General features: G+C 35.6%; 1 protein-coding gene across 3 annotated transcripts in view; it reads left to right on the top strand.

Annotated features, from left to right (window-relative positions):
* Positions 1-22644, top strand: part of LOC136038559 (C2 domain-containing protein 5-like) — a 289931-nt gene that overhangs the window by 39535 nt on the left and 227752 nt on the right. For all 3 annotated transcript variants that reach the window (XM_065721729.1, XM_065721731.1, XM_065721730.1), the window contains exons 7-9: positions 2499-2645; positions 8982-9150; positions 22113-22263. In XM_065721729.1, the coding sequence (XP_065577801.1) occupies positions 2499-2645; positions 8982-9150; positions 22113-22263 (467 nt within the window). The remainder of the gene's footprint in view (positions 1-2498; positions 2646-8981; positions 9151-22112; positions 22264-22644) is intronic.

Here is a 22644-nt window from a genome sequence, read left to right as displayed (position 1 = left end):
TCAGGATGAAACTTGGCGGGAAGAATAAGCACAGGTCCAAGATATGTAACGGAAATAACCGGACCGGATCCACTCTCTTTGGTAGAGTTGGGGGGGGGTAGTAATTCCAAAAAATTAGATAAAATGAGGTGATAATTTTTGTAATGATCACCAAAAAAATGAGGCACCCTATCACTAATCCTACCACTTGTAATTGAATCCCGTTATCTCAGTAAAATTCTTGTTAGGGAAATATTCTTGGGTATCTATAGTTGACGGTACGCAGATGGCAGCCTGTATTTCCTATATTTACCGTTTGCGTCATCAACGCTTATGAAGAAGAGGCGTTCAAAAATAAGTTTAATTCTTAAGTATCTCAGCTGGTGTAGACAGCTGCTATTTGGAGGAACTTTGTCATAAATTTATTGGTGTTGGGGCTGAACTGTCAAGTTCATCTGATGCCTACTGACCAATTGTGTTTGGAATGTGGTGGTCCTACCACAAAAAAAAACACGGCTACCTATGAGTTTTGATTTGTGATCCGATTTTTAGGTAAAAATTCATTTTCTAGGTAAAAAAATGATATAAATTCTTTCTGCATAATATATGAGTTAACGCCCAAAGGCTTCCCACGGTTGATAAAAACAACAAACCTGGAAGAAGTTATCAAAATTTTTTTGGCTCTGTATAAAATCTTAATGGCTCATTCTGCCGAATGAATTCAAGATTTGCTACAATGTAATTGAACAATTTTTATCACCCTTATATTCCCCAGACTCCACCAAGGGGTATATCATTTTTTCCCCCTACTTGAAAACCTACCTGAGAGATGCTGATTTAATGATGATGAACTCGATGAGGAGGTCAGCAGCTACAAAATCAATTTAGGCTCAAGGTGGTGTGCTGACAAATCTCAAATACTACCAAAATTGTTTGGATCCACTTGAAGTTACGCAATGGGAGTAAAATCTTTTCTCTCTAGACTCTTAAGTGTATTTGTGAATTTATGCCTAGCTCTATGAAGTCAGATGGTGGAAATCTTTTCTATAAATACCAAAAACAAGAAGAACAATAGGGAATTTCTCAAGACAGTTGGAAACAAATTAGAATGAATACTTCGGCCCTGAAGGATCGTCCTCAGCAATACAAAAATATATAAGAAGAAAAAACTTACTACAGGATAGAATCAATAAAACTAAAATAAATTTTTTTTCAAAACATAGAAAATTTTTGTCGTAAAGGACGATCTTTCACACTCTGTCATGTTGCATTCGAGCTGGATAGAACCATAGAGAGCCATCACCCTAGAAAGCCAGATAAAACCATATTTTTCGTACAACTTATTGTTTTAGACACTTGTCACAATAACGCACCCGCTTATTGATACCCTCTTCATGAAGTTTGTCGCTTACCCATTCAAATATTTTGTTTTCTCGTCAATATGAGAAATTTAGTGCTCTCTTTTTTTTTTACTGTGAGCACTACCCCATTCGGTACACAGCTAGGAGGACCCTTTACTTCTCGAAATTCAGTGTTGCCTTTGGCTAAAAAAATTGTTTGTTCTCTGGAGTACCACTGTATGGGCCTTTAACAAACTGTTTTATTCATGTTTTGTGTGCAAACGTCAAGCAAAAAGATCATCTCGGTGTTCTTAGCTGGCTGCTTCCTGACTTGTGGCTCACTGTGACGAAGAAAATCGTACTAACCCCTGTCTTACTGCCTTTCAAAAAAAGAGAACAAAACACAAGGGTTTGATTTGTTTGATGACAATATTTTATGAAGAGAGTATTAATAAGCTTTGTAAAAATTATAACAATAATACCAATAGAATAAAAGCCATAAAAATTGTCATTATTATTATTATTCTTTTTAGTAGTGGCTGGAGTCCAAAATGGAACACCTACAATAGTCTTGGGAAGGTTTCCAGCATGTATGCTAACCATAGATAAGATGCTCGGGGTGTAGAATCAACCCGAAAATTATAAAAATATATAAAAAGACGAAGTAGATATGTCGGCAAAGAACTGTGCTAAACCGCCTTCGGGGCTAAAAAAGGATGGAAAAAAGATGCTTATATAACAATAATAAAGAAGAGTTTTATTTAAATAGAACAAACAAATACATCAACCGGCAAAAGTAAACTCGTCTATCCTAAACACACTCTAAAACCTCCCCAATAAGATCTCGGTTTAAACTAAAAAAGAAAGATGAAGAAGAAGAAGGAAAAAAAGATACTAGCACAACTTGACCATCACTGAATTTTGGAATGACATAGGAATAACATTAAAAAAAGCCTCAGAGTTATCTTTTTGAAAAAAAAAAAAAAAAAAAAAAAAAAAAAAAAAAAAAAAAAAAAAAAAAAATATCGGGTACTGATGGTGAACTAAATATTCTCCCATGTTATTTTATTACTAGTGATATAGGACAGAAACATTTTTCGTTTTTATTTCCTGAATCAATCCACTTGTTGTTAGCAGGACGTATCTTTTACTTTGTAAGCAGAATTATTTTGTTTTTAGGAATTTCTGGCAGCTATGAAGCTCACGTGAGTCATATATCTCGTCAGATATCTGGGAGCCAATATATGTATGGACTTCAGCATGAAATGCCCGAGTATCCTTTTCTAACTTTATCGATATACCCAAGAAGTTTTGTCGTTCATATTGGTAAGACTACACTTTAAGGCTACACTTTAAGCTTATATATATAAAAAAAACAACTAAAGAAATAAATAAAAAACTAAAAAACACTGAAAACAAAAACTAAAAAAACTAAAAAACAACTAAAAAAAACTAAAGAAAATAAAAAAAAGTAAAAAAATTAAAAAAACGAAAAAAAAACTCTAGAAAAACTAAAAAAACACACATAAATACTAAACAAACAACACAGAAATACAAAAAACAAACAAAAAATATACCATGTTTGTTACAAAAAAAAAAACACTAAAAAAAAGAAAACACTAGATAAACTAAAAAAACAGAAAAAAACAAAAAAAAACAACAGATATACAAAAAAAATTAAAAATACATAAGTATGGCATTAAATTACATTACACTAAAATTGCAATAATTAATTACAATAAAATTGTAATAAAATAATTTTTTTTTAGAATTGCAATAAAATAGTTTGCAATATAAGGAAGCTTTCATTTCAGTAATTTGCAAAAGCGAAAATTGAGGCTCTTATTAAATTTTATTAAATTGCTTAAAGAGTAAAAACTGATAAATGCAAAAATATGTGAATATATTTTGACAATGGATTAAAGCAATTGAAAAACCTTAAAAAAGAAAACCAAAAGTCTGAAGTCTAGTAGAAATGGTTGTTAGAAATTGGACTTGATTCAATATTAATGCTTGCGGCTCAAAGAGAAAGTATCACTAGTGTCAAAGAGAAATTATCCTACAATGTCACCAAAAAGGGAATACCAGGAGAAACACCAGAACAAAGCAAAACCAGGCTTGTGGCACAAAGAGAAAGGGCCAGATTAGGAATGTCCAATTTACGTCAACAAAGGCGTGTCGAGGAATCACCAGAGCAACACGAAACCAGGCTTGCGGCTGAAAGAACAAGTAAAAAAAGAAGGCGTGTCGAGTAATCACCAGAAAAACGCGACACCAGGCTTGCGGCTCAAAGAGAACGTACCAAAAGAAGGCGTGTCACTGTATTACAAGAGCAACGAGTGAATAATCGCCTGGTATTCAGGTACTGCCCATCTGATGATTATAGCTTGAGTCGAGATGTTCAAATCGGGACTATGTCTGAAATTTGTCCCTATTGCAAGGCCTTGAAATTTAATGGCGAAACAAGGGGAATGTGTTACGCCTCAGGAAAAGTTAAACTTCCTCAACTGGCTGCACCACCAGAGCCATTGAAAACTTTGTTTATTGGATATACGTCTGAATCAAAGTTTTTTTTTAAATCAAACATCAGGAAATATAAGTCGTGTTTCCAAATGACGTCGTTTGGTGCCCAAGTCGAAGATCAAGGTCATTTTATCCCTACTTTCAAAGTAAAAGGGCAAATTTATCATAGAGCAGGCTCCATTCTACCATTCTCAGGTGAACATTACAAATTTTTGCAACTGTGCTTCATCAGTGATAGCAATGCTGAATTGAATGCACGTTGCGGAATTTCTCCGACGCTGAAAGGACTATCATTTCTCAGTTACAACATCTTTTCCACGAAAATAATAATTTAGGTCGTCTGTTCAAAACAGCAATCGATTTGATGCCTACTGATACACCTAAAATTGATTTTTACTCTGACAAAACGCCTGCTGGTGAACATGTGCGTAGAAACAATGCTCCAACTATCAACAAAGTGGTAATCGTTATGGTCGGTGATCAGTATTTACCTCGAGATATTATTCTTCATAGGCGAAACGCTCGGTTGACAAGAATTATTAAAACCCATCGATGCTACCATGCCTGCAATATCCTATCATTTTTCGGGATGGAGCTGACGACTATCACTTTAATATTATATTGGTAAATCCTGTCACTAACGTCCCAACTTAGAAAAGTTCCAACAGCTGTACTCCCTAACAGCTGAAACACAAATAGGGATCGCTCGACATGATTTTACCATACCAAAAATGAGACAACTTAGTTAAGTGATATTTTGAAGAAAATTCCCATATTTAACGTTCATCTTTTACGAACTAAGTGCATCTTTAGGCTTGAATGCACCACCCTGAGGCATTACTGCCTCTGAAGATGAGGAGCCTAATATATAATTCTTGATCGTTTCAAATCGGGTGGTTGCCTTAGAGATTTCCATCAATAGCTTTTGCTCCCTCTTTGGGGCAAAATTTTGGGCAACAAAATGACAAAAAAGGGCTTATTCTGCGACATATCTGTTTCTATTGCTTAGAGTCGCTTCGATTAGGATGACAGAGAGCCCACTCCTCTTACATTCCTTCTCTAGACATTGTAAAAAAACCCTTTTTTGAAGTATGCCATTGAGGACACTTTTTATGTGTTTTCTTTAAAAAACTCCTCCCCCTCCTAGATTGTGAAAAAATAATTTTTTCCCAGCCTGTAAATTTTTGTGAATTGATATCAGAGGTTCATTAAGATGGGATCTAAAACTTTAAATTTTATTTTCCACTCGGCCTTTTTTCAATGTTCTAGGACAGTTGATTCGATACAATCACCTCTCTTTCGATTCGAATCATCACGAATCCAATTATTGCAGCGAATCAATCAAATAATTCAATGCAATCATCAGCTTACCTACCTGCAGTCCCCTCTCGATTGATGCAATCACCTCTCATTCGATTCAAATCATCCCGAGTGCAATCATTGTATGCAATCCATAAATTGATTCAATGCAATCATCATTGCATCATTGCAATCATTGCATGGAATCCATCAATTAATTCAATGCAATCAATCATCTCTCACTCGATTCAAATCATCACGAATGCAGTTATTGCATCGAATCCATCAATTGACTCAACGCAATCATCAGCTTGCCTACCTGCAATCACCTCTCACTCGATGAAATCAACTCTCACTCTATTCAGATCATCATAAATGCAATTATTGCATCGTATCCATCAATTCACTCAATGCAATCATCATTTTACCTATGTGCAATCATCTCTCACTAGATGCAATCACCTTTCACTCGATTCAAATCATCACGAATGCAATTATTGCATTGAATCCATCAATTGATTCGATGCAATCGCCTCTCACTCGATTCAAATCATCACGAATGCAATTATTGCATCGAATCTATCCATTGATTCGATGCAATCACCTCTCACTCGATTCAAATCATCACGAATGCAATTATTGCATCGAGTCCATCAATTCATTCAATGCAATCATCACCATGCATACCTGCAATTACCTCTCACTCGATGAAATCACCTCTCACTTGATTCAAATCATCGCGAATACAAATATTGCATCGAATGCATCAATTGATTCAATTCAATCATCACAAAGGATCCGTGACCATTCGTATAAAAAAACTAAAAATTTAGTATTTTTATAGATCGGGCCTTAAACGAATGTATCAGTGTACTCTTACATGTTTCGTTTGATAATGTAGTTTTCATAAAAATTACTAATTTCGTCTTTGCCATTGTTTTTCCCCTTTTCGAAAATGGAGCAACTTTTTTCAGATTTTAAATTTAAACCTAATTAGACTCACATATTTGGAATAATAGTAAAAGGTTGATTTTTGTTATTTGTATATTGTTACCAAGACTTGTATTTAAGGTTTTGGTTACTATTAGCTCGAGTCACTCTTTGCTTAAAGTCGAAAAAGAGTAAAAACTATCAAAACGACTACAATATGAACTGATGATGAAATTCAGCAAATTTTTGACACAAAAGCTTGAATATATAAGCTAATTCTTTTCCTAGGCCAGGCAGTCTCGTTGAAGGAAACAAAATACAGTCCTCCCAAATCCTGATTCACCCAATAAATAGCTTTCTTTTGTGTAATTTGTCTATAAATAGCTGAATTTACTTTCATTTGGTTTTGTTCTTCATTAACACCATATATAAATTCAGAACAAATAGTTTAGTTCAAAAAAAGGTCTGCCGTCCAAAACCATGTTGCCCACAAGAAAAATAACCTATAATCTAGGCTGTTTATATAGGGTAGAATATAAATTTTCGTGAATTGTTGCTCTAATATTGGTTTTGATTTCCCTTTAGCTAATAAAATGCAAAATTAAATCGGCAGGAAAAAACAACTAAATTGGTGGGTGCCAGCCATTAGTTATAGGGCAGAGTTACACCAACCGCAATCGTGGCACTCAGTTTTCTCTTTATGCCTTTAAAAGACCATACTTTAGGGTTTTTATTGTAAGTTCAAGATTTGTTTTGAATTCAATGATTTACTTTGTTGACTGTAAAACAAGGATATTTCAATAGAAGAATTGAAGTGAATATTTGCTGATTGAAACATTTGGTAGATAACTACCAAATCTACTTTCGCTACATTTGTAACGAAACTGTTTTACTTTCTACTGTTTTACTTTCGTTTTGAAACATTTGGGAAGCATTGCCAGAAGTCCAGAAGTTTGAGGATTGTTGCAGTAGTAGAAAGAGAAATTTGATTTTGTTGATTATGACATCGAGCTCCGCGTGATGAGATGCAAGGGCACACTGCTGCAATGATTTAGTAAGTTTTGCTGCAGCAGGAGAGAAATTTTCTTTGGAAGTCAGATCTGTGTAATAAGTCGGTAAGTAGCGGCAGTGTATCACCAGATCTATACCAAGATTATTCTCTTTCTCGATGAACATAGATGGTGGAAGAGGAGAACTGATTAGTATTAACAGCTTGCCTGAAGGTCTCGCGTGCTTTTGGTAGTGACAACACCTCATTGGCAGGTATCGGTACGCATCCATACAGAAGCACTCACAGCCCAGGATTTTAGGCTTGTTCATTGCTGCAAGCCTGTATGAGTGAGTTGGACGATTCTGGCAATGTGAAACCACTATTGATGTTCCAAGCAAGCGTGATGAGACGCAAGGGCACACTGCTGCAATGATTTAGTAAGTTTTGCTGCAGCAGGAGAGAAATTTTCTTTGGAAGTCAGATCTGTGTAATAAGTCGGTAAGTAGCGGCAGTGTATCACCAGATCTATTACCAAGATTATTCTCTTTCTCGATGAACATAGATGATGGAAGATGAGAACTGATTTGTATTAACAGCTTGCCTGAAGGTCTCGCGTGCTTTTGGTAGTGACAACACTTAATTGGCAGGTATCGAACAAGTACGAACAAGTCGAATATCGAACAATCGAACAAGTCGAAGAAGTACTCACAGCCCAGGATTGTAGGGTTGTTTATTGCTGCAAGCTTGTAAGAGTGAGTTGGCCAGATTTGTTCGGCTTTTGTGTGGTTCCGACCCAGTGAATACAAAACATTGTGTGAAACATCATCAGGAACATGTTTGATAAAACCACAATGGTTGGGGGCACTCATTGTAGCATCGGTGTCCGAAGTAACGTTTCGCGCATCGGCATGAGAATTAGCTGTAAATTTGTCATTTAGTACAACACGCTTATCTCTGCTAAATGGCCTCATGATCACGATATGGCAAGAGTAATTGACGGCATGAGACTTTAGGTTTTCTTATTAATCATCAGGCTTCGAATGATCTGAAGAACGACTAGACATAGTGGCTAAATGCCGTTTTGCCTTAATTATCCCTTTGCCTTAATTATCATATCAACTTTGAAATACTGGACCGCTCTCACCACCATTATGCTTGTTACCCGCTTTTAATAGCCGAAAACATAGTTTAAAACGGGATATTCCACCAAGGCTAGCTTAATTTGTAATAAACTAGATTTCAAGGACTAGACTCAGTTCATAGTTCGAGACAAAGACTTACGTTACCGTTCTGAGAGATTTCTTGACTTATGAGAAGTGGAGGCACTCAATCTCCTTTACTCATGCAGTTGAATGCCTAAAAACTGGCCAGTAGCGATAAAACTCTTCCTGCTCGCTCTTGCGTGCTTCTGCACAAATGTCACTAGATAACTCTAATGTTTTCTAAATTTTAGGATTGCCCAAAAAGGAAAAAAAAATATCCGGAAACGTCGTGGTGGCAATACTGATCCGAAAGTAACGTACATGGAATATCAAAATTATCTTGATTACTTTATGAATTCATACTGTCAAAATTTAGCAAAAAATAATCAGGTTATTCAAATTATAATCCTTTGTGAATCAACGGTACAAAGAAATAGAAACTGTTTTTGGTGTTCATAGGTCAAACGCTAGATACCAACCAGAGTTGCCACCCGGTGAGAAAAAACCACTAGATTTTAGTGATTTGTTGATTGATTTAGTGATTTTCTTCAATAATCTAGTGATTATTGTACTTATTTAGAGATTATTTTGTTAAGGTGAATATAAAAATTACTAGAAATAGTGATAAACCATTAGGGTGGCAACCCTGATACTATCTGACGTTTCTTACAGAAAAATTGCAATTAACATAAAAATTCAAAATATTTTTTTGTGTAGGTGGTATAGTTAGTGCACGGTCCGTAAAACTGTTGGACAGAATCACTAATCCTGATGAGCCAGAGACAAGAGACGCATGGTGGGCGGAGTTACGAATGGAGATTAGATCACATGCTCGAACTCTTGGCTGCACGTTCGTTCTTGGTTATACTGAGCAAACTAGTATTTGGTATGTGATTTTTTATGACGATTTGTTTCTTTTCTTTTAATAATTACGAGGCGTAAAATGCTTCGGTTGTGTTTTTATTGAAGACAAGGATCGTCATGTAGTGATTATGATATCCTAAAAATTTGCTGGCTAAAAACATACAGGTCAATGATTTTACAAAGGAGATTATTATTATAACTATTATAAACAGATGGAACAAGACCAAGAAGGGTAGAGATCTCAGACAAGACTCGGAATAAACTCATAGTGTGCAATGTATATTCTCCTAAATTGATAATATATTGATAAAATACTATGATAAAATATATTAATACGTATACTGCGTATACGTATATTACGTTTACAAATATGATAAATTATGATAGAAATATGATGATAAGATATTGGTAACGCTAATACCAAGAAAGTTTAGGAGGCCCAGCTAAGTTTCATGGGGCTCAAGGCTGGACTCAAACATTATAATTGGTGGTAGATTCTGTCTATTTTGTACATTTTGGCTACGCGATAATGAAGGTCATTGTCCTCAAACATGATAATGTAAAAAGCTATAAAAAATGTCAAAATAGTCAAAATAGGCCTATATGTAGAAATAGGTCTATAAAAACCAGTAAAAATAGGCCTGTTACGTATGAATTGACTTACACACACTTCCCTCTGCCAAAAATTCGGGAAGAGTAATTGTTTAACGATGAAGGTCTTTTGACAAATGCTTCGGTACGAACGAACTGTAAGTTTAGTGTTACCCATCAAAGGCTACAAGCCTGGAAAAATTATGGAGGATTTTCGAAAAAGAGGGAAAATACCCTCTAAAATTCAAAGAATGTCTTTGAAAATTGCGCCTTCAGTTTTAATATATCAGAGAACCCTACCATAGAGGTTCCAAGCTCGTATCTGCAGAAATATATAATCTTATATTTTTTTTCAGAAGGAAGATTACGGATGTGTGCTTATTTTTTTATTGCTTTTTTTCCCCCAGGGAGATCGTATCGAACCTATGGTCCTAGAATATCACGAGAGGGCTAATTTGCGCAGAAATTAAACGTTCTAGTGCTCTTTTACAGTGACAAAAATGGAGGGCAACTAGCCCCCCTCCCACGCCCTTTTGTCCCAAAAGAAAGTCGTCTGATAAAAATTTCGAGATAGCCCATTTTGTTCAGTATGGTTGGAAGGTACAATAGCTGTGTCTTTGGAGGTGACACAAATCCCCAGAACCACCGGAGAAAGGGCCCAAAGTTATGAAATTTGTCCATTGTTTACATATAGCATTTGTTATAAGGAAGTGCACCTTGATTTTTTTTGGGGGGGGGGATTTTTCGGGAATGGATTTTCTACGGGGAGAATTTCTCATCGGGTTGGATGTTTCTTGGGGTGAAGTGTTTTGAGGGAAAATTTTACACAGGGGGGTATTTGCCAGAATCCGGATATGAAACTCGTTTTATTTCTCTTACCTTCTCGTTGGCGACCCCTGTAGAGATGCTTAGGTGAATTAACACGAGAAATGCTTACCGGAATTGAAATTCTTTGGTGGATTTTTACGAGGGGAGATTTTCCAAATGAGAAATTCTGCATAGGGGAATTACCACCAGGGATAATTCTCCATGGGGGAATTCTCTGCGGGAGTCGGGATTTCCGGGAAATATTTCCCAGATAGGGGGATTCTTCCATGACCTCAAAAAGGATAAGAAATTAAAATAAAACAAGTCGGGCTTGAAATAAAAGTATGCTAAGCAGTATTTTTTAGGCGGAATCGTAAGCAAGGAAGTTTCTGGGGAATTCGCAGCAAGGATGGAACTATCCGGGGGTAATTTCCCGGTGGAATAATTTCACATGGGAGGAATTTTCAATGGAGAAATTTTTTATAGGAGGGATTTTCCATGGAGGGGGGATTTCATGGATTATTTAAAAAACAATCAGAAATTAATAAAAAAAAGTTTTTTCTACTGAAAGTAAGGAACAACATTAAAACTTAAAACGGACAAAAATTATTCCATGTATGCTCCTTCCTCAATACCGTACTTTTTACACTAAAATTTGACCTTTTGTCTCAGTTCTTTAAGAACGATTCCTGAAATACCAGGGCCGTGTAATTAGAATCAGAACATTTAAAAAAAAATTCTGAATAAAATTATCATGAAGAGTGGGGTATTGAGGTGAGGGAACGGCCTCCTTCATATACGGAATAGTTTCTGTTTTTTCAAGTTTTGATGTGGCTCCTTACGTTCAGTAGAAAAAAAAATTTTAACCAAAAAACTTTTTAATTAAAATTTTTATTTAATCACCCTACGGGTATGTGGGGGGTGCCTTGAGGATTTCAAATGCTGAATTCTAATGAACACTTTATATTTAGATTTTGTATGTAAAGTGAACCATGTTTAATATTTCAGTTTTGTCTAAATTACAAAAACAAAGTTACAGATCAGGGAAACTTTCAAGACTGGATATAGAGTGAAAATTATTCCCGAAAAAATCATCAAACTCAAAAGAATCACAGATTTAAAAAAAAACATAAACAAAAAAAAACCCATAAAAACACAAAAAAAACGTAAGTAGCTATCAAAAGCTAGATGACCCTGGCAGACATTTGCGCAGGATGTATCTATTTGAAAAAAAGGACACAGGAATTCGAAATAAAAAAATCTTATGGGGAGTGGGAAGTGAGCCCCGAGACCCTACTCCTTTTGTATGTGTCTGGAGGCCAAATATGTTTTGGGGCATTATTGACAGCTTTAAAACCCACCCTGTTTTTCGTACTTTTTGCAAGACTTATAGAAAAATTATTCATTCGTTTATAAAACCGCTGCCATGTATGGTAGCTAATTAGATACTGTTCTAGATACAAACTCAAAATTTCTTATGAAATCTGTGTACAAAGTATGAAGTTAAAAAATTTTTAACTTATCATATTCCTGAAAAAGTCGTCATTCACTGGAATTGTTATGTTTTTGTGTGTGATCATAAGGCAATGTGGCGTTGAATATTAAAATGTCTATTTTGCCTTAGAATTCGTTTGCTAGAATTCCTATTGAACCATCGAGATTTTTTCCAAAAATTCAATAATATACTTTTGGAACATTTGTGATAGTTGCGTAAATTCAAGTTTTTTCTAAAAATGTAACTGATATTTTTTAATTAATACGAAGTCAAGGATGTTGGTTCTAGCGTGTATCTATATTAAGGTTAATATTTGATTGGTATTGTGGGTTGTGAGTTGAACGTGGTGTTGCAGTTTTTCTTTTTATCTTGATGGTTTTATTTTCATTATTTTTTCTTTTTCATTAATTTTATACCGATTTTTTTTTTAAGGGTTTCGGTTTTCGAGAATAACTCTTTATATCATGTAATATAGTATTAATTTATCTATTGAAATTAGTGTAACAATAAAAGGAACTTAAACTTGAACTATGAGGCTTAAAATTTTTAGGCGAAACTTACAAACCATACAATACAAAACTCAAAACTGAAAGCACAAAACTCAAACTGAGTTTTTTTTACCGATGAATTGCCTCTTTTATTGAATCTGAGTTAAGTTTAAGTTAAAGATCGCTAAGTTTGGTGCATAATTTCTTAGACTCCCCCATCTTACCTTTTGTAAAAAAAAATGAGAATATAGAAGTAACAGTTAAAAGTTTCAGTGAAATTGGGTAAAATAAACTTAAAAAATTCTGAATTCTTGGCTTCAAATATGTATTTATATAAAGAGAAAAAAGAGCATAAAGATTTGAGCTGTTTTGTGCGTTTTTTTCTTTGGATTATTTAGTTTGTCTGAGATTTATTATTTTTTTTTTTTTAAGTATTTTTATTATTCACTCTCGTGATTAGACGTTTTAACCGTTAGTTTATATTTTTATTTTATTTGTAATTTTGGTATTTAGGTGGACAGAAAAAATTAACTATTTCGACAGTATTCTATCCGCCCAAGGCTATATACAAGACCGCATCCATGATTTTGTTTGGAGGGGGTGGGGGGGGGGGGGTTCGGGGGACGAAGGGGTTTTGGGGGGACGGGGGGTTACAAAAAGACTTTAAAACGCTTCAAAAATTTGTTTACCTGCGTTCTTGCTTCCTTTTACGAGTTGGACAAACATCTTGGGGAGGGGGTTCAAACCGTCAACCCCCCTGGATACCTCAACAAACAAAAAGAAAACCGTCACCGTCAACCCCCCTGGATAGCTCCTTAGTTACATAAAATTTAGCTTTGATGAGATTTAGTTAATTGCAGAGTTCTCACACTTGTTTTTATGTCACATTGATTTGTCATTTCGCACGTTTTCAGCGATGAGTAAACCCTGGGACTGAATGAGAAATGGAACTTTTCTGCACGTCAAGGATTCGTACAATTGTGAAAGTTAGAATATTGAGATTCACTGCTTCACAGAATGAACTTCACTGCATTCAGCTAATTGCAGAGAACATATTTTCACACTTGATTTATGTTTCATTTCGCAAGTTTTCAGCAATGAGTAAACCCTGGGACTGAACAAGAAATGGAACTTTTCTGCACATCAAGGATTCATACAATTTTGAAAGTTGGAATAGCTTCACTGCTTCACTACTGGTTTGCAAAGCTGCTTTATTTAGACCCGAAAATAGATCTTGCATAACAGATGCATTACGAGTTCAAAATCACTTTTTCAATAACAGTAAAACTAATGGAATAATTGACAAACGGTATCTTTCCTGAATTCGTAAGATTGCAAAAATTTGAGTATTAAGTTTTCCTCGCAATTCTCAGAGATGTGTTTATTTTCAGACCCACAAATAGGTCAGGCATAACAAAAGCACAAAATCAGTTGTTCGATAACAATAAAACTAATAGAATAATCGTCAAATGGGTATATTTCCGGAATATATTTCCCTGAAGTGAATTGCTACAGCATGATTCGATCTCTGGGTCGCGTATTACCAAGCTAAGGTCAAACCCACTGCGCCACCACAGGACTAAAAAAAATTGTTAAATGGGTTCATGTTGCACCTGATTAAACACATAGAGTACAAAATATTTGGTATAGGGCTTTAAACAATACACGAGAGAAAGAATACATTGACAGAAAAAACATTTTTAACAAGCAAAGGGATATTTTTATTCAAGATCATTATAGCAGTGACAATTTCAATTGTTCTGCTGTTATTTGGAGAATCTCTAAAACTATATTACTGTACTATCAAGGGGTTTTAAAATCTTTTTCATTATCTTAATTCTGCTTCCTTATTTTAACAACTGAGCAGATTATTGTAGTGGTCATTTCTCTTCTCCTTCAATTGATACACCACAGGGATAAAAGGTCTTCACCTCTACTTGGTACATAAAAAATTGTTACTGCTCCTTTCCTAACTGAGTAATCAGGGCTACAACGGATTGCTGTGCTGTTTAGAATATCTAGAATATCATGCGATGTTTACAGATGTTTATTTATTTGTTTGTTTTTCCCAGGGGTGACTGCATCGTCATCGAACCAATGGTCAACGTCATTCGAAAGGAAATGAAAAGTCCCAAAGTCCCTTTCAAGTGACCCAAAAGATGGGGGGGGGGGGAGAACTGCCCCCAGACCCCATTTTGCCCCAGCTGAAATACAGACGTTTGAAGCAGGACCTACTTCCATACCAAGATTACTTGGTATTAAGCAGATTCATATTCTGTTTTGATGTTTGCCCCTGAATGTGATAATTGCAAAAAGGTTCTTGCCACATCCGCTCATCTGAAGAACGTGGGACGCAATACAATCCCTATCTGTTTCTGCATCTGGGTATCGAGGATACAGCAGCTGGCTGGCCTGTTAGATTTCTTCATCTCCTTGTGATACACCATTAAGCCACCCGTATTTGATTAGTAAGAAACAGTCGCCACTATTGATTCTTAAGAAACCTAGTCGGGTAATCGGGGATACAACAGACTGGAATATATCCAAAACCTCTTTTCATCTTCTTCCATCAGACAGCAGATTGCTCTTTCATTCAAATGGATCCAACTCTATTTTTAGTCCTTTTGCGGCGCAATGGGTTTGATCTCAGCTTGGTAATACGGGAGTTTTGACCCAGCTGTAGTAACGACCCAGACCCAGCTGTAGTAACACACTGCAGGGCCAACTCATGGACCTTAGTAGTCGGGTCCCTTTTTACCAACCTGAGATGGAACTCACTGTGCAACTACAGGACTGAGAAAAAGTTTTTTTGAAATGTGTTATTCGGTGATGCCATCCAAACACTGCATGGAATGCGCTTTAAAGATGGCACTAGCTTTATTTTTATAAGGGAACTGCAGTTTCGTATTTCACAAACATTACTCTAATCCTGAAATTTATTGAGTCCCAGCTGTAGTAACACACTGCAGGGCCAACTCATGGACCTTCGTAGTCGGGTCCCTTTTTACCAGCCTGAGATGGAACCCACTGCGCATCTACAGGACTGAGAAAAAGTGTTTTTGAAATGTGTTATTCGGTGATGCCATCCAAACACTGCATGGAATTCGCTTTAAAGATGGCACTAGCTCTATTTTTATAAGGCAACTGCAGTTTCGTATTTCACAAACATTGCTCTAATCCTGAAATTTATCGAGTTTAGACCCAGCTATAGTAACACACTGCAGTGCCGACTCATGGACCTTAGTCGTCGGTTCCCTTTTTACCAAGCTCAGATGGAACCCACTGCGCAACTACAGGATTCAGAAAAGGTTTTCTTTAAGTATGTTATTCGGTGATACCATCTAAACATTGCATGAAATTCGCTTAAAAGGTGGCTCTAGCTCTATTTTTATAAGGGAACTACAGTTTCATACTTCTTAAATATCATTCTAATCCTGAGGAGATTTATTGAGTTCTAAAGAGTTCAGACCCAGCTGTAGTAACACACTGCAGGGCCACACTCAACACAGTCAAGTTTTCTTGAAATATGTTACTCGGTGATGCTATCTAAACATCGCATGAAATTTGCTTTAATGGTGGTGCTAGCTTTATTTTTATAAGGCAACTGCAGTTTCGTACTTTTCAAATATTGCTCTGATCTTGAAATTTATTGATTTCATAAGAGTTCAGACCCAGCTATAGTAACACTCTGCAGGGCCGACTCAAGGACCTTAGTAGTCGGATACGTTTTTAGCAAGCTGAGATGGAACCCACTACGCAACTACAGGACTCAGAAAGTTTTCTTTAAGTATGCTATTCGGTGATGCCATCTAAACATTGCATGAAATTCGTTTAAAAGGTGGCGCTAGCTCTATTTTTATAATGCAACTTCAGTTTCATACTTCTCAAATATTACTCTAACCCTGAAATTTATTGAGTTCAAAAGAGTTCAGACCCAGCTTTAGTAACACACTGCAGGGCCAACTCAAGGACCTAAGTAGTCAATAAGTGTTGTTAATCTGATACAGGATCTCTGTTTGATAAATAGTAGGTGTACTAGCTTCCCTCTTGCATATTTGTCTCCTTTTTTCAAATATTGTCTATAGACATATTTATCAAGACTTTATCAACAATCTTGTTTGGATCTGTTCCTAGAATTATTCCTTCATGAAAAATTGCATTAATAACTTGATAAAAGTAATTAAGAGTCAGGTAAGTAGAAATAGAGTCACTAAAACAGTCTACACTCAGTCAACACATCAGTAAACAGTCGTATAAACAGTTTAAAAGGCTGGACGGAAGAAGCTCATTTTCGTTGATATTTGCAAGTTCATAGTAAAAAAAAAAACAACAAAAAAAAAAACAAAAAAATAAAATAAAAACCATTGTTTCTGGATACGCAACCAATGTTATTAAAAGTTGTGATTCCGGAATTCATCTCGATTGTGTGACTAAATAATCTTTCCTCCAATGGTTTTTGGTATTTGAGCGTCGATAACCGATCAGCTTCATAGTATTTTGCAAAATCTATTTCCGTACTTATCAAGAACTATAATTCCCTTAACAGTGTACATTAGTGGGTACATATTGATTGATTATTTCTGGTTTAAACGCTTTTAACAATAGCTTATAGGTATTTTGAAAAATGTGTCAGAAGATAAACTTCTTGTTGCAGAATCAATGCCAAAAATATGAGTGAGAATTGGAATCTTTGTGCTTTTACGATTATCTTGAGTAAGAAGGCCGGTGATTGAAAATAAAATAAAAATAGTTGATTTGACGTAATGCTTTATCATAATTTAGTAAAGAATGAACCAACCCCCATAGTAGCCAAAAACGAAAAACGTATTAAAAAACAAAACAAAAAAACTGACTTGTGGGAAAAGTTGCCATTCTTAGTTGATTTAGGAATAGCAAATATTATCTCTATTGGTCTTAATAGTAAATGTTATTTTGAAAACCAGTTTATGAGGTTTTTGCAAAAAAAGCCTGAAACTTCTACAAAATGGTGCTGAAAAGAAAAGCACACCATTGGAATGGCCATTGCTGAAAATCCTATACATGAAACGTGCTACTCCCTAGCTTGAACACCAAGGAAAGGCAATTTTTTGCATGGGTAGCACTAATTTATCTTCTTTTCTTTCTTTTTTTCTTCTCTGTTTGCAAGGCATGGGAATACCGTGGAAAGCTGTTGAAAGGGCTCACTTGAAAGGACATTGCTATATATATATATATAATATATATATATATATATATATATATATATATATATATATATATATATATATATTTATATATATATATATATACTTTAAGCTAATAACTACTAAAACATAATGTTAAAAATAAAACTCATTTTTTGACAGTCGCTGTATAGCTCTGTGGATTCTAGTTTTTCTGGTGCCGTACCAAAAGGTCTGAAAATGGGATACCTGAAGTGAGTGTGGAGATAAGCAGGTTTTATTAATAAGAATACCAAAGGATGTTTTATTTAATCATTCTTTACCTTTTGATTTTACTTCCTGGGGTGTTCCAATATTTCTGGTGCTAGTCCCAAAGGTCGAAGCTTAGGACAGAGGTGATACTGATAAACTTAACTAAGCAAGGCGTAGTAACAAGAGAGCTAAAGAGAGGGCGAATGTGATTTGATTTGGTCATGCTTTGACATAAGATACACCGAAGGGGATGCTGTATAATTGATGGTGGTGTACCAAAAACTAAAAACTTCAAGAATATTTGAAGCCACAGTAACGAGTCTAGCCAAGCGCCCATTCGCAGAAACGTAGATGACTTGGTTAAGGGTTATTTTCAGTTTTCTTAAATGAAGATACATATAGATGTATTTTTCAAATTTTATAGGGGAGGGATTTCGTTATTTTTTCGATTTTTTTCTATAAAAATACCAAAAAGAATATTTTTTTAATATATACGGGGGGGGGGATTTAATGAAGCAATTGTCCCCCTTTAGATTTGGAAAAACTCATTTTTTTAAACAGTTGTTTGGTAAGCATCTTATAGTAATTAGAGAACTAAGGAGAGAGACGAGTGTTGATCGATGTGATCATGCTTTGAAAGTGGATATGCGACCGCAGTGATGAGTGTAGGTAAGTATGACGTAGCGATAAAATAGTTATGATTGTCGTAATGATGGGTATGGCTAAGTGTACCGCAACGATTGAAGCTGTATAGAAAAAAGTGGACGTTGTTTAATGCGATAACTTTTTGCAACCTCATGTGCGAACCTTCTGGGGTGGTCAAATTTTTCTGGTGTCCTACCAAAAGAACGAAGCTTAGGATATATGAGGCGACAGTGACGGGTATCGCTAAGCATCACGTAGTAATAAGAGAACTAAAGAAAGAGCAGAATATCAGTTAATGTGATAAGATAAGATAATATTTATTTTCAAAGGCTATCACAAGCTCTATAGAGCCGAATTCGCTTTATATGTCAGTAAAAGCTAAGAAAAAAAAAAATCAAAACAGTACATTAAGTCAATCACTTAAAATTAAAAGGAATTAAAAAGCAAAATCATCAAAGATAAAGGGCAAATCAGTAAACTTAACAATTAAATTACAAAAACATTGCAGTAAATAAAAAAAGAATAAAAACGGCAATAGAGGAAAAGGGGAATTTGGCAAGTACATAATCACGAATTATTATTAAGGTGTTCCAGAATAAAGGGTATAAAACTTTTGCGAAACCTTTCTGTAACAGCAGGGATCGGAGAGTAAGTTGGGATAGCTAAGGAGGCTGACTGGGAGAGTCGGAGTCTAATGGGATTGTGAAAATCAGGGAGTAAGTCCTCAGTACGGGGATTGGAAATGACTGATTTGGCGATTGGAAATGACTGATTTGGCTGATTTGGTGATCAGCGGATGTACTTCAGGGGATGCTTTAATATTCGTGGTGACGCAATATCTTTTCAGGCTGTCAAAAGGGTGTAACAGCAATATCTTTGGAACAGTTTGGTCTGTGAAGTTGAATTTCAAGAAGTATATGAACAAACAGGTTATCAAAAGGAGATATCAGCAATGCCATGACAATGGCTAATTATTTTATGTTGAAACTCCTAGGACTTAATGAGAGGGATGTTCAACTGACCGAAAAGCATTACGTTAATACTACCAATACTGCTAGGTCTATTGCTATTACAATTAATAGTACTACTAGTAATACCAATACTACTACTGTGACTACTATTACAACCATGCCTAAGGTTATGAAGTGACATTTTCCAAGATTTTTTTTTGGAAGGGAAGGGAGTGAACTAAATCACAAAACGCCGTCCCTACACAGGTTGTTAAATGTATGTAACAGCAATATCTTAGAAACAGTTTGTTCTGTGAAATTGAAGCAAACAGGTGTTGCTGTGGGGGATGTTGAACTACAAAAGGAAATAGTTGCTTCCTAATGCTACTGCTTCTTTTCATGCTATTACTACTGCAACTGCTTCTTCTAGTGCAGCTACTTGCAAGGCTATGAGCATTGAGAATTAGTATGGAGACGAAAATTTTAAGAAGTATATGAACAAACATTCATCAGTAGGTGGTGTGAGAATCCTTTGTCGTAGGGACACGGGTTCAATCCCAGTTGTGACCAATTATTTGTTTTGGGACGGGGGTCAGTGATTTGACACTGTAAGCTCAGCCAGAGTCGACCCAGCTCTAAATGGGTAACTGGAGAAATCTGAGGATAGTAAGGAGGAAGGGTATATGAAAGCACAGGATGGTTGGCCCCCAGCCCCCTTTTGCACTTCCTAACTGAAGGGCCTTGAAACAGAGATCAATACCGCCGGTTTAGATCTTAAGGGTCTAGCGCCGTCTTACTTACGTACATACTTACATATCAGCAATGTTGTGACAGCGGCTAATTGTATTAAGTTGAAGCTTCTAGGACTTTATGAGTTTACGTTAATGTTACCACTAATACTAGTTCTGCTGCTATTACAATTAATAGTACTACTAGTAATACCAATACTACTGCTGTGACTACTATTAAAACCATGCCTAAGGATATGAAGGTGAAATTTTCAAGTATTTTTTTTTTTGGGGGGGGGGGGTGGATTAACTCGATCACAACATGTCATCTATATGCAGGTTGTCAAAAGGATGTAACAGCAATATCTTATGAATAGTTTGGTCTGTAAAGTTGAAACAGATAGGGGTTGTTGGGGTGGCGGATGTTGAACTAACCAAAAGAAAATCTTTGCATCTTAATGCTGCTGCTTCTACTGATCCTACTAATGCAATTATTATTGCTACTTCTGCTACTGCTGCCACTAATGCTAAGGCTCTACTTTTAATTGTACTCCTGTTATTACTAGTGCTGCTATTGAAGCTAAGGGTATTAAGGTGAAAAATTTGTAGTGTATCGAAACTCTCTGGAACTAAATCGAAACACAATATGCCCACACAGGTTGTCAAGAGGCCGTGTCAGAAATGCTTCTAAAACGGTTGATGGTATTAAACTTTCAGCGTGTATTGAATGGGGTGAAGAAATCAAATTTGAAGAAATCAAAGGTGCTATGTGGATGCTGCTACTATTGCTACTACAACTGTTGCTACTACGGAAGCTAAGAGCATTAAGATGGAGCTTTTAAGAAATATTTAGGCAGATGTCTAACTAAATCAAAACAAACTATGAGCATGTAGATTTGAAAAGGTTAAAAAGCAATATCAAAAGAACGGCTTACGTTATTAGTTAGACCTTTAAGTTCTGGTGAATTTTGAACTAGCCAGAAGGCACTACGTGTACACTAGTAATGCTACCACAGCAAGTACAATATCTCATGGTGCTGAAGGTAGTTGAAAATTTTTGGGAACGTTTTGGGGGAGTTGATGCAACACGAATCTTAACGTTTGTCTAATACGAATGTTAATCTTTTTTCTTACTTGAAATTTCTTGTTGAAATTTCCCATTTACGACAAAGATACGAATGGTAAAAAGGAAACAAATAGTTATTTTTCATTTTAACCAAACGTATATAGATTTTTGCGGCGTAGATCACCATTTGCAAAGCAGAAAGTTCCCTTTAAAAAATAAACTTTAATATAAGAAAATGACAGCTAAGCTTATGCCTACCCATGTTGCCCCCCGTGACTCATTGGTACATGCCTTTATTATAATATTAAATTCTGTTCTACACCCTACTTAGATAATTAGAGAAGGCTCAATCCCGCTAGAAAGCGAATGAATTGAAAAAAAATTAATGTGTTTGCATATTAATTTTTAATTAAATTATTGCCTCTATTGTTGCGTTATCTATTACCACAACTACTTTTACGAAACCTGGGCTGATTTCTCGAGTGATGTCTAGTAAAATTAGCTATCACCTATTGTTTGTTAAGATGCTGCGCTAAAAACTTAAGAAGGGAATTTGGGAATAGAAGAGACTTTCGGACTCCTAATACGGCAAATACTACTACGTTTGAAGCAGACTTGTGGTACATTTGAAATACATAAAAACTTTTGGTACAAACACCAGGACTGGTTGACTCTTGCAATATTTTGAGGCAACACCTAACAAAAGTGTCCAGGTTAGATTGAGCTACTACACAAAAACCCTTTAGAACTTACAATGGGAATGACCTAATTCTAGCTTTATGTTTTTCTTCTTTTTTTAGTGATGAAGTTTGTATTTTGAGTGCTAGTGGCACTGCTGCAGTGGTTGATTTTCAGCAGCTAGAGCCACAAGAAGTTAGAACTAGAAACTCATCTGGAAGTTGCTTTGGAATGACGTCATCTTTTGAAAAGGATAAATCATTCAAAGACCAAGTAGCTTTTTATGGTTTTTATGAATCTCCTAGTTTTGCCTTTTAGTTTTGCAATTTTAGCTTCTATTAAGTAGACTACATGTATTGGCAAAGAAAAATTGAGAAAGACGAGATAATTAAGAATTGTCGTGGGTCAAATAGTGAAGTCCGTAGAATGATGAAATTCTATTCTTATTCTTTCAAAGAGATCGCATCTCCGAGTATAGTACATCTATAATAATGCTTTGAATTTGTTGTGCATTCCATTTAATGATCCAAATAAAACATTATTGAAGTAATATCCTAGAAGCAGGATCAAACAGTCTGTTGCAACGAACTTAAAGAAAAGAGTGACTCTTTCTGATGGTAATCGAAGCTCTAAAAATATATTTATTGACAACAA

This window comes from Artemia franciscana, chromosome 18, assembly GCF_032884065.1.
Source record: "Artemia franciscana chromosome 18, ASM3288406v1, whole genome shotgun sequence".
Lineage (NCBI taxonomy): Eukaryota > Metazoa > Arthropoda > Branchiopoda > Anostraca > Artemiidae > Artemia > Artemia franciscana.
This window is presented reverse-complemented; position numbering and strand designations above follow the sequence as displayed.